At 37.7% G+C, this 12,582-nt stretch overlaps 1 protein-coding gene across 2 annotated transcripts in view; it reads left to right on the forward strand.

Annotated features, from left to right (window-relative positions):
• syk.L (spleen tyrosine kinase L homeolog) overlaps positions 1 to 12,582 on the forward strand; it is a 37,090-nt gene that overhangs the window by 5,091 nt on the left and 19,417 nt on the right. For both annotated transcript variants that reach the window (XM_041564746.1, XM_018246376.2), the window contains exons 2-3: positions 8,807 to 9,256; positions 10,053 to 10,213. In XM_041564746.1, coding sequence (XP_041420680.1) covers positions 8,855 to 9,256; positions 10,053 to 10,213 — 563 coding nt within the window. In that variant the 5' untranslated portion in view covers positions 8,807 to 8,854. The remainder of the gene's footprint in view (positions 1 to 8,806; positions 9,257 to 10,052; positions 10,214 to 12,582) is intronic.

A 12,582-nucleotide genomic window follows, 5' to 3' on the forward strand; every position in this document is an offset into this window, starting at 1 on the left:
TATTTAAGCTGGCCAACTACGTCAAAGTCATCCCATATCTGGCCAGTCCTATGCTCAATTTTATCTGATTCATTAAGAATTCTATTGCTTCATTATACATTTTACAAAGGGACTTGGTTTTACCTGCAACTTAACTTGCTGCTTTCAAAGTAAACCTCCATACTTGGCTGCCCTTTTATTAGACACCAGTGGGATCACCTGACTATAGTTGGGAAGGGTGGGAGCTACAACATGGAGCTGGTCACTGCTCTTGTATAAACTATAACAAACAAGGGAAAGTTGTGCTCACCACTATTTTTTAAAACCATTAGGCGGGGGTGCAACGAGGGTGTGACCACAAAATACATATAGTCAAATACATATATATACATATACATATATATATATATATATATATATATATATATATATATATATATATATATATATATATTCAGTATTTTGTGTATCAGTCCCCAGACTTTGTTTGGCAGTACACCTGGGGGGTCATTTATCAAGCTCCAAATTTATCTCCAAAGATGCTCCAGTAGCTCTCCATCTTTGCCCGAAAAGTCAGAAGTTTTTCCGCAAAGACTACAAATTTTTCAGGGTTTTCTGACTTTTTGGCCCAAAATCCCCAAAATCATTGGATATCGGTACTGACAGCAGACACTGGGACCGTCCCCATTGACTAATACAGGACCAGAGAGCTTTGAGATCCCCGGTTTTTGGATTCTGAGTTTTCATACGGATTTCGGGAATTCGGAGCATAATAAATAATCCCCCTTGTGTTTATGTTACCAACCGTAGTCAGTTCATGGTAACAGTTTGTGCTTTTAAAACACTGTACACGTTGACACTCCCATTCTTTGATGAAATGGGGTTGAGCCTCACAAAATGTGTTGGAAGCCAGGAGCAATCAGTGTCTTCCAGAGGCCGCCAAGCTGGTCAGGCGCCTTAGGCAACCAGGCCGATCAACCCTCTGCCCTCGTCTAGCGCACAATGCCAACCTGCATACTGCAAATACGTGCAAGATTAAGCACTAACAACCTAGAGGTGCACATCGGGTTGAGAGGAAGCAGCAAACGGCGAGGGGGCAAGGCTAGAAACAGAGGTAGGCGGCAAAATAGGTGTGTGCCTGGCGCCCCCCTTACCCCTTTGTCTTGAGATCCTGAGGTACAGAGACACCTCAAACCTAAGTTTGAAACAGACAGCCTATGAGTAAGTGCCCATTTGGCAAGAAACTCATACATGTCCTAATAAAGACTACAACTATTTTTGCTTCTGCATTCACTGTTAGTACGTCTCTATACTTTAATGATTTTTATAGATAGCCTTTGTTACATTTTTAAAACTGGTTGCGTGCCCTTGTCACTTTCCTACAGTAAGTGAAATTATAAGAACCAGTACATTCTCCATGGTACATAAAACACAAAAATACATCAGATGCTACTGTAGATAACTAACGGGAAAATCAATTGACCCTGAAGCCTCACTGTTAACTTTAACAGCTCAATGTCCTTGTACTCATATTCCATTTATCAAAACTTCTGATTGCTACATTACAACAGGATGATTTTTATGGATTTTCATAAATCAGTTTTTTGGCCTGTTTAGCAGCGATGGGCGAATCTGTCCTATTTTGCTTCATGGAAAAATTCGCTAACAACGAAAAAAATTTGCAAAACACATTGAAGTCAATGGGCGTCAAAATAATTTTTACATGCGACAAATTTGACGCGAGCGACAATTTTTATACGTGTGACTATTTTGACCAAATGCATTAAAGTCAATGGGCAGCAATTTTTTTTGTTGCAGTGAATTTTACGCAGTTTCAGCCGAATTTATTTGCAGGCAGCAAAACACAGAAATTTGTCATGAATCCATGCCTGCCGAGAGAACCAGAGAGGCACCTGTCAGAAATCTATTGGAGACAGTATAATTGACGACTCCAAATGTGAAATAAGATTTTAGTCTGAGAGGTTTAAAGTAGCAGAAGAATCTGGAGTTATTGACTAGTTAACATTTAAACATTTTCCTCTGCTTCCTATATTCCGTTAAGGCCTTTGAACTGATTATTTTTCTATTATTTAGGGTGTGTTGGAGACGGGACAGTGTGTTATAACATCAGCATGGATATGTTCAATTTCATTCCTTTTTCTTCGGAAGCTTGTTTAATCCTCAGAATTTGCCCTGTGAGTGTGTTTTTGTTGACATTTATTCCTGCTCTCTGGATTGCTAAAATGCCTTGCCCAGTGGTGTAATTACTGGGGGTGCAGGAAAGCTCAGTTTTCACCTTTTCATTCAAGAAAAACTATTCCAGTGCAGGTGCAGTCAATGGCCACCATCCATTCATGTACTGTAGAAAACTTCAAGCACAGCACCAGTTTATGTTTAAAATAAAAAAGCCTTTATTCAGTACATATGGCAATACAGCAACGTTTCAGGTGCTGTTTGGCCTTTTCTCAAGCTGGAGAAAAGGCCAAACAGGGCCTGAAACGTCGCTGTACCCAGATCGTTGCCATATGTACTGAATAAAGGCTTTTTTGTTTGAAATATAAACCGGTGCTGCCCAATAAGTCTTATTGCAGGCAGAAAGGCAGTAGGACCCCATTGTACATACTGCACTCCAGCCCGCAGGTGACTAGTTACACCACTGGCCTTGCCACTAGTGATGTGTAAACTGACCTTGCTGCACCGTTTGCAGGTCGGGGGCGGGTTCAGGTTGAGCACTTCTGCCTGCTCTCCCTGCACACGACCTTAGACTGCCGGCATCTGACTTCTATAAATGAAGGAGGGAAGCCAGGTGCAGGCAGGCATGGGTTCAGGTCGGGTGTAGGTTGAGCTTTTCTCGACCTGCACATCAATACTTGCCACATCTCTGCCAACATTGTTCCTGAACCTTATTACTGATTGTTTTCTTCCAGCCAATGATTTATTCTAGCCTTTCCTTGCCTCCTAGTAATGCATACCATATATACAGTATATATATATATATATATATATATATATATATAAATATCTATATATAAATATCTATATATATATATATATATATATATATAAATATCTATATATATATATATATATATATATATATATATATATATATATATACATATTAGAACAGCTTTTATTTTTTTAAGACAATAAGGCTTATTTATGTAGAGCAAATGCAAAGCAGTAAAAGTTAGCATTCAGTGATGCCATTCAGAAGGATACGTGTGTCTGTACATGCTTCTTTGCTACTAATTTGCCAAGGAGCCATTCAGCCTACTCTGATGTATTACCCACAAGTGCATACAATTGTGGAACCATGGTGTTACTGTCAGCCTAGACAATAACAACAGCCCCAACTGACTTGCACCAAGTGATTTGGACACCAACTCAGTGGTATTGAAAGACAAATGTGAATGAGCAACTGTTTTGGTGAATCGTACACAAGTTGGGCTGAACATGATCACATTATGCTGGTATTATGGAGAAGACGGCCCCATTATAAATACAAGAAGCATAGTTACTATTGTCAAAATTTTGCATTTTGCACATTTACTGTGTTCATACACAAGCACTCTTGATTAATGACTTTCTTTCAAAGTTGTAGTGACTCTTAAAGTAACAGTTTCTCTTATTTACATCCTGTTTAAAAATATTTTGATTAAATCAGGCGTAACAGGTTCCTCTTTTCCTGTCTCTGTAATGTCTTAAATGTATACTGTAGCCACACAAATTGGCTTTTTTGAAAGTGCAGTTTGGCCTTTCTACAAATTGCTGAAACACCGCATGTCATACAGTTTACAATTGTCGGTGCTATGCATTAAAAGACATAGAGGAGTAAAAATGAATTGGTAGTTTATTACATAAGCAACTTGCACAATTTTAATACCAACTTAACTTGGAGATATAATTTTTTTGAATGCTAAGTTACAGCTCTTTCATTTCGATGTATAATTACAAACCCTGAGTACTAGTGCAAATTACAGAAAGTACAGTCGTTTTGTTTGTTGTCACCTTGGGTCCTACTTTCCACGTCTACTTAGCTGCATCCTCTTTCCCTATTATTTTTACATTTTACCTTTCCAGCTTTTTCTTCTTTCAGTTTCTTGCCATTGTGTCAGATAAGTTTATATAAAAATCTACAAGCTAGATATACTGCAAAAGTGCTGACTAAGTAATCTAGGGTTACCAGATCACTTGAAAGTTCAGGGACACTTCTAGAAAATCCTACTAGAAGGGCTGTGCTGAATGCAATTTAACTTCGATGTAATCAGTGCTGCCCAGCAACTTGCATTAATTAGTGTTTATTAGTGTCCCTGAATTTTCAAGTGTTCTGGTAACCCTAAAGCAACCCAAGGTGTAAACATATTAAAGGTATTTACCTGTCCTGGCTTTGCTGTTCATTTGTGCTAAAAGCATCAGAATCAGAGCAAAGTTAAAGTAACAACTGAACAAAGTGAATTGTAAAGGACAGTAAAACGTATGTGCAATGGTTTCAGCAACACATGAAACTAAAAATATCAGCGAAAAGGAAATGACCTTGAATGAGCCCATTTTAACTCCTAACATCTCTCTCTTCCACTAAGCCTACGCACGGGCACTGAGCTTAACGGAACAGTTCAGTGTAAAAATAAAACTGAGTGGGGTTAATCTTCTCTTTAATAATAATTAATTGCCACCCACCTGCAGTCCATTAGCAATTTGTCTAAAATCTCAGATGTCTATCTTGTAATCTTACACCTCTTACATCTAGGGGCATATTTCTCAAGGGTCGAATTGCGAATTGAAAAAACCTCAAAATTCAAATTCAAAAAGACCAACCAAAATTAAGTTGAAGTTTTTTTTGGATCAAATAGGTCCATATTCGACCGAATTAGAATAGTTTGAATCGAAGGAATAGCGCATTCGATCAAATTCGATTTTCTCAAAAAACTTAGATTTTTCAAAGTCCACCAATTGACTCGAATTTGGACTATTCCCTAGTCGAAGTACACAAAAATAGCTTCGAAAATTCACCCCGACCTTTGATAAATCTGCCCCCTAGGGTTACTTAGTTTCAAGCACTCAGAATTCAGTCTGAGTCAGTCAAGTAGGACTGGGCTCTATATTTCTATACCCCAGGACAGCTCTTGGGTTACCTGGCAATAAGTACAGCACCGGGTAGTGTGCAGGTGTGCGTGTCTCTGAAAACAGAAAGAGGAACAGGAATTACACTTAACTATTTTTGAACTAAAGCAACAATATTTTCTTTCAGAATCTGTTTTTCTTCTCCTGCACTCTCAGACTCTATAATATCAAATCACTGCCTTTCATAATGCAGAAGGTAAACTCTTTCCTTTTTCCTCACCTACCCACACCTCAGTCTCAATATTCTAACAGAGGGATGGTGCCACTGGAACATTATTCCCTGGTGACTCTCCCATTTACCTCCTCAATGAATGTAAGGCAAACTATCAATTGACTAAGAAGGACTTAATTAAAACCATGCAACATAATTTCCTTCATTATTTTATGTCTCAGCTATATGTAATTCAGGGCAAACATTGCGACCTCCACAAGAATAACACTTTCTGCATCTCACAACAGCTGAGAAACACTCTAGTGCAAACTTATCGTTGGCACAGGTACAAGTGCTGAAGAATTAAGAAATTTGAAAGTTGTACTTCTTACAGCCCATACAGAAAGTCTGTGAGAGACCTTTTCCATTGTGATTGAAAACTGCACAGTGCTCCCAGTGCCTGGGAATGTGACCCCCTCAGTATCCATACACAGACACGTGCATATCCCATGGGAGTCATATGTGAGGGCCCTAAGTCAGTGACACCTTAACAGAACATAAAAATAAAATACTTTTATTTATATAGTAAAATAAATTGTTCCTTACTGAAATGTCCATTTGAGTAATATTTATCAACAAGAATATTTTGGCTTTCCAACATGACACCGGTCATCAAAACTGCTGCATGCCAACTGAGCTTTGCTATCTGGTATAACATAATATAGTTTTATATGTTCTTTTTCGCAATAAAGCAAAAAATATAGAAGCAGTAACCTTGATGAAATGAAGAGTGAAGTCAGTACATATAGAAGTTTTAAGTTATAGCTATTATATAAAGTTTGCCAGGAGGGCAAGGAGTTACAGGACCATTACACATATATATATATATATAATGTCATATATTGGATGGCACACCGCTTCCAAATTACATCCGGTTGCACAGTCTTTGTTTGTTACTCTAATTGAGCCTGTTGAGTGTGGTAGTTTTTTGTTGCTTGGAACACATTTTAATAGTTATGAATGTGGTGTATAAACCCTCTGTGGGTTGCCAATAATGAACAACTAGGATGTGTGAACCATCAAAGTAAAAATAGCAGTAATAGTTATTGTTAAATGAAAAAGTATTTATTGGACATAGTTTTTGTTTGATGACTGCTCCTCCATGCTCAATATATATATGATAGATGAGAGAGAGAGAGAGAGAGAGAGAGAGAGAGAGAGAGAGAGAGAGAGAGATAGTCCAGTTGCTATTAAAAGGGTATTATAGCCACTCATTATGTAGAGATGCACTCAGAGACTTCATTGAAGGTGAAAAAATGTAAAAATGTATTGGTCAATGTTTCGGTTTCCTTGTGAGACCTTTCTCAAGATACTTTGTATATCTATAAATAAGAGTTGCCATAAGTAGCTCGTTTTTTTTTTTTTTGCAATACAAATATTATTTTTGTTTAAATAAGAGACTAATTTAATGTTTTTTTGCTGCTATGAATACAATTTTCTTGCTGCTTAGGGAAAAAAGGGAAAATGAAAAGCTAGTAATCAGGCAAAGCTTCCATTTTGTCATACATGGAAGCTTTAACTGCCCTGCTATCTACGTCACCACTTATAGTGATACGGTTTTCAGAACCTGACTGAGCTTGCAGTGGTAGAGGAATTAACCATTCCAAGCACTGTTTCCTGAGCATTGGTTAGGCTTACTCTTCTTCCCTTGGCTGGTGGGAAGAAGAGGAGATGGTTAACCCTTTAACTATTAATAACATTGAATCTACAGTGCAGGCCAAAAAGTTACAAAGTGATGTTGCTTCAACATTTCCAAAATTCAAATGGATGTAATTGTTCTAAGAAAAACACAGTACTGAAACGGTAACCTGCCACCATGTTTCAAGCTGTGCTCATCTACCAGTGACAAATACAGTCTCCATGTGTCTTGTGATTTAGAAATGTGATATGTATTTGAGAATAACTGCCGTGGTAGCGGGTGCCATTTTAGGGATAATGCACCAATCAGAGACTAGTTACTGGTTAGTCAGGAAAATGTATTATTTTTTAAGTTAATGGTGGCTGTACTGCACGTATTGTTTGGGCGGTGGTTTGTTTTTTTGTCTGCATTTATTAAAATAGACCGTATTTTGTATCAGCCTATACAGGATAAAATAACTCTTAGGATAAGACAGTGTCAAACCTGTCCATAATTATGAAAATGTTGAAATGGAAACAAAATGTAGTACAAGAGCAAATAAGCACTGTCTGCAAGTTTTACTTCTGAAACTTGTACAGCTTTTTGTTTGCATATTGTCTGAGGAAGTGTGGTAATTTTCTCAGTAGTATCAGTGGCTTGGTCAGTTTTTCTACAGACAATAGTTTGCAACATCTACTATGAACACTGAAGTAGGTTTAATTTTTTTCTGTTCAAATTTTGAGAATGCGGAGAGGCATTGAGGTGATAACCTCCATCCACACATCTTATTACACTCACTATTCATGCACTCAAGCAATTATACTTTTATCAAAATATTATTGTATTTTCCTCAGTTATGATTCTTTATTCAATCTTTTATGTTTTTCTGGCTCAAATGTAAAACGTAGATATTTTGTGGAATCTGTTCCATTAGTCAGACTCAACAGCACAAGGTGAAGAAAAACCTTTGCAAAGGATACATATACATATTTTATAAAGCTCTACTTGTGGATGCTGTGCTGTACAGTGAAGCAATAACGTAGACCAGACAATGCTCAATATCATTTTAACATGAAAGATAGATACAAAATATACTTACAGTCTAGTTGAAGTGCTATGTGTTAAATTGACAAGAGGAAGGAGGTCCCTGCCCTGTAGAGCTTACAGTCTATTCATATTAAATAACTAATTGAGCCAGATAGCCTTTCTTTGCAACTTAATTGCTATTATGGCAAGAAAAGGCATAATTAATTAAAAATGATTATGTGATTAATCACTGCACATTTAAATATATACTTATAGTGACAATTAAAAAAGAAATACTCCATTATCACAAGTAAAGCAGTCTTGCACAAATTACTGAGGAACACTTAGGAGGTGGGGATAATGTGGCTTCTACAGGGATAAAGCAAACAGCAGCTAGCAAACAGACCCTCTTAGCGATGTGGCCCTAGAAATTCAGGAATCGATGTCTATAAAATCCAGTCTTCTGGACACACCAATGCTTTTTTAACATAGTCTCAGAATCAATTTAAAATTTTAAAATCAGCAGTGCCTTCTTTCAACAGTAACTAATGACTATAATTCAGAGTTCTGAAACTAGCAAAATTGTTCCTACTTGTCTTCTGTTCAGTATATTTTTACTGTTTATCTGTAACAAGAGACATGGAAAATACTGGGGGGACTCCAGCTAGTATCATATTCCAACCCTTGCTCTTCTCTTAATCTTTCACTACAAAATATTATTCCTATGCTTTAGACAAGGATAAGGATTCAAAGGTTTGTTCCATTTTGGCTTTGGAAGAGAACCATTACATACAAAATATACAGATGGTCTGAATCTGATGCATTCTATTTTTCCTCTTTTCACACAGGCAGAAGAGAAGCAGACGGGCTTCTGAGAGTGTTTTCCCCTTCGAAGCATGGCAGATATTGCCCAGAATCTGCCATATTTTTTTGGCAATATTACCCGTGAAGAATCAGAAGATTACTTGAGGCAAGCTGGTGCGAGTGATGGCCTGTATTTGTTGAGGCAAAGTCGTAGCTACCTTGGTGGTTATGCTCTGTCAGTGGCACATGGCAGGCATTTTTACCATTATACTATTGAGAGAGAGTTGAATGGAACTTATGCCATTTCAGGTGGCATATCTCATAACAGCCCTGCTGAACTGTGTCATTATCACACACTAGAGAGCAGTGGACTTGTATGCTTGCTCAAGAAACCGTGCAATCTGCCACCTGGTGTTCAGCCAAAAACTGGACCATTTGAAGATCTTAAAGAACATCTAATTAGAGAATATGTACAGCAAACATGGAATTTACAGGTAATGGAACTCTAATGTATCTGTTCTCTACTGTGGCATTACTTATATGAATCATTTGTACCCCTACCTTCCCCTCCATATCCTCTCCCAAGGACTGGTGGTATAAGTGTGAATGAGAAGGTCAATATTGATCCCCAACCAATGGAGATGTAGGTAGTGAGGATTTGGGAATAAAATGGGAAAATGGGTTAGTAAAAAAATGCACCTCTTCCCTTCTTTGTATGAGTGCAGTAAAGGAAGGAAAAAATATTACATTTCCCACACCCCTTGTGGAGAGAAAAAAAAAAAAAAAAGAATAAATCAGTTCATCTGTATTGGTGCCAGCAGTGTTGCTGAAAGTGCAACACAGTGCTGCTGTGATATACATTAATGCTCAAGCGATTGCATGGTTCCACCTATCACAGAGGGAGCCTCAGTGATTCACAATAATGCAGATCCATGCCCCAAACCATAACATGAGATTTGGGGATCAGACTAACTAGTGTTATGCTTGATAGTTGGAAGCAGTTCGAAGGAACCCATGCATTGTATATTTTTAATTGGAGAACTTTAGCATTTGATGTTGAACTAGGCCTTCCAAATGTTTAAAACAACTAGGAATGCTCTTTGCTAAATAAAGTTAATCAAAGCTGGACAGCCGCATATGTCATAGATTTATATATTTGGTCTCTAATGTGTAAGAAGCAAAGTGGGGTCGCACATACACTACAAAAAGTATGCAATTATTATTTCCATAAGCAATAAATATTTTATCTAGGGTCTGCATAATTATCAATATTTTTTCCTGCTTATCAAGGGTGAAGCTCTGGAACAAGCTATTATCAGTCAGAAACCTCAACTAGAGAAGCTAATTGCCACGACTGCACATGAAAAAATGCCATGGTTCCACGGAAGGATTTCACGTGAAGATTCTGAGCAGTTACTTATCAGTGGAGTAAAGCCAAATGGGTCTTTTCTGTAAGTAAACATTAAAGCTTTAATTAAGGCATTTGCCAGTGGGACAAATATGTTTTAAAAATGCTGACACTAATAAGCATATGTGTATTTAAATCAGTCCCTGTATAGGATTAGATTTCTTTTGTAAATGTTAAAAAGTTCCACCACTCAACAGTCATTTATGAACTGCTGTGTTAGTCCACTCTGCATTAGCTAATTCATTTAAATATTGTGTTAAAATGTTATGCAATCTGAAGGCTAGGAAGCCAAAAGTGTGAGTCAGCAGTTTGCCAAGGCACCTGCTTTATGTTGACATATCACTTTTTCTGGAGAGTTTCCTTGATTGCAGGCCTCAGTATCTAATTTTACATGTCTGCTAATATACTGTATGAAGCTGCAGCATATTTTTTATCCACACATTTCAATCTTTCTAGTTTCCTTGCACTTTCAGTAAAGCCTTGCGATATGAAAAACCTGATAAACAAAGTATGAACCATTTTCTGATCCACATTGTGCCTTGATGGAAGATGTTTTGTGAGATAAACACAAAACAAGCCAAGGCAATTGACCTCCTTTTTTTATTCAGGGGCTGAGTCTTGTTGTCGAGCATTCATATTGTTAGAGATGTGTTTAAAATGACCACGATAATATGTGTTTTTCACCAGTGTTGAACTGGTAAAGGTTTAAATCCAGGGAAATATGTACAGTGCTGCAGCAAGTAAGGCTGTGTATTTGGGTACTGGCTCAGGAAATGCCAGATGAATGGGTCCCTGGAGTGAATGGAGGAGAGCAGGGTGGGCCTTTCGTTCTTTAGGGCGCTTACAAACGGGCATTTTTTCCTGTGCTTCTCTGCGTTGCAGTTTCTTCCTTTCAGCCGCAGGGGAGTGAACATGCTGCATCCCACCAGCGTTTGCGCTTACATGTGTCTGTGTGAGTACAGCCCCCTTCACAATAATTGAATGCGTCTACTCCTGCGCTCCCATGTGGCTGAACAGAAGAAAACGCAACGCAGAGGAGCACAGGAAAAACCGCCCATGTGTAAGAGCCCTAATTCCACTTAGGGTTTTGCAGCTACCCAGCTAGAGGTAGCTATCTGATTAGGCTGCAGGTGAGCTGCAGTTAGAAAGAGGTGTGGGACTACACTTCAGTGCCCCCTGGATACCCCTTGTGCTGGAGGACATTATACAATGTTGCATAAAGGATATATAATAACAAGTGAAGTATTAATAAAAACAGTATCTTTAAAACATTTAAACAGAATATGAAACATATGTATCAAGGACAGGAAGCCTTACTTTACTTAGTCTCTATATTAGAATTCTTGAGTTTACTTATCTGGCTCCAATGCTTTGCCATTTTGTGGACACTGTTATTAAAGCAAGTGTTGCATTATCTCAGAATCTTGTTTGTGCACCAGAATGGGGGACCCGATGTCCATCCCCATGCACTGGTTACACAATTAAATGGTAAAGAGAACGGGGGAATATATGGAGAGCAGTGACATCTAGGAAGTGCTGAATGGAAAGTGAAAGTAATTGTCCGCCCAGCCTCTATGCCTATGGAATAGAGGAAGGGTAGACAATATTTGATTGACAGCTGAGATTTTTAAATGAGTTTACAACAGCTATGAATGCTTTAATAAAAAATAGAAATTGGATTTCATGTTTAATTTGAAGAGGACTTTTATTATACAGATTTTTGTGTCTGGGTGACAGGTCCACTTTAATGGCACTCAAAGAGCTCAAACATTTTGGCCATTGCAAATGAACCTCCATTACCCACTATGTAGATCACAGCTGCAAAATAGGAGTTTATTAGTTAAATCCTGCCCCGAATCATGCATTGCTGCTACTTTACAAAAGCAAAAACATTATTTTTAAGCACATATACAAGCTTTATTTTTAAATGATTATGCAACTTTAAATAAGGATGTACTGTACATCTTGCTATCCATTGCATATGCCACTTTTTCACCAATTAATGTTGGTAAATTATTTTATGATGCACAAGTTATAGTATCAGTAAAGCAAATGAAGTCTAAGTGTTAACATCAATTCTAAGGCTGTCGTTCTCTCAATATGCTTGTGGTTTCTTACCTTAAGAGAACTCAGCGTCTGATTTCCTGCACTGACCAGTTAAACAATATATAAGCTCAGATGCAAACATGGGTAAAAAATGATTACATTAAGTACTCCTATGCTGCGGTTTTTCACAAATAAAAATAATAAACAGGGCGCTGAAGAAATAGAAGTAGGACAACATGAATGTTAGCATCTAATCTGCTTTTATTCTGTTATCCAGAAAGTTACAAATTACGGAAAGGCCATCTTCCATAGACTCCATTATAATAATCTGAAATGTAAAAAATGATTCCCTTTTCTCTGTAATAA

The sequence above is a fragment of the Xenopus laevis genome, chromosome 1L (genome assembly GCF_017654675.1).
Source record: "Xenopus laevis strain J_2021 chromosome 1L, Xenopus_laevis_v10.1, whole genome shotgun sequence".
NCBI lineage: Eukaryota > Metazoa > Chordata > Amphibia > Anura > Pipidae > Xenopus > Xenopus laevis.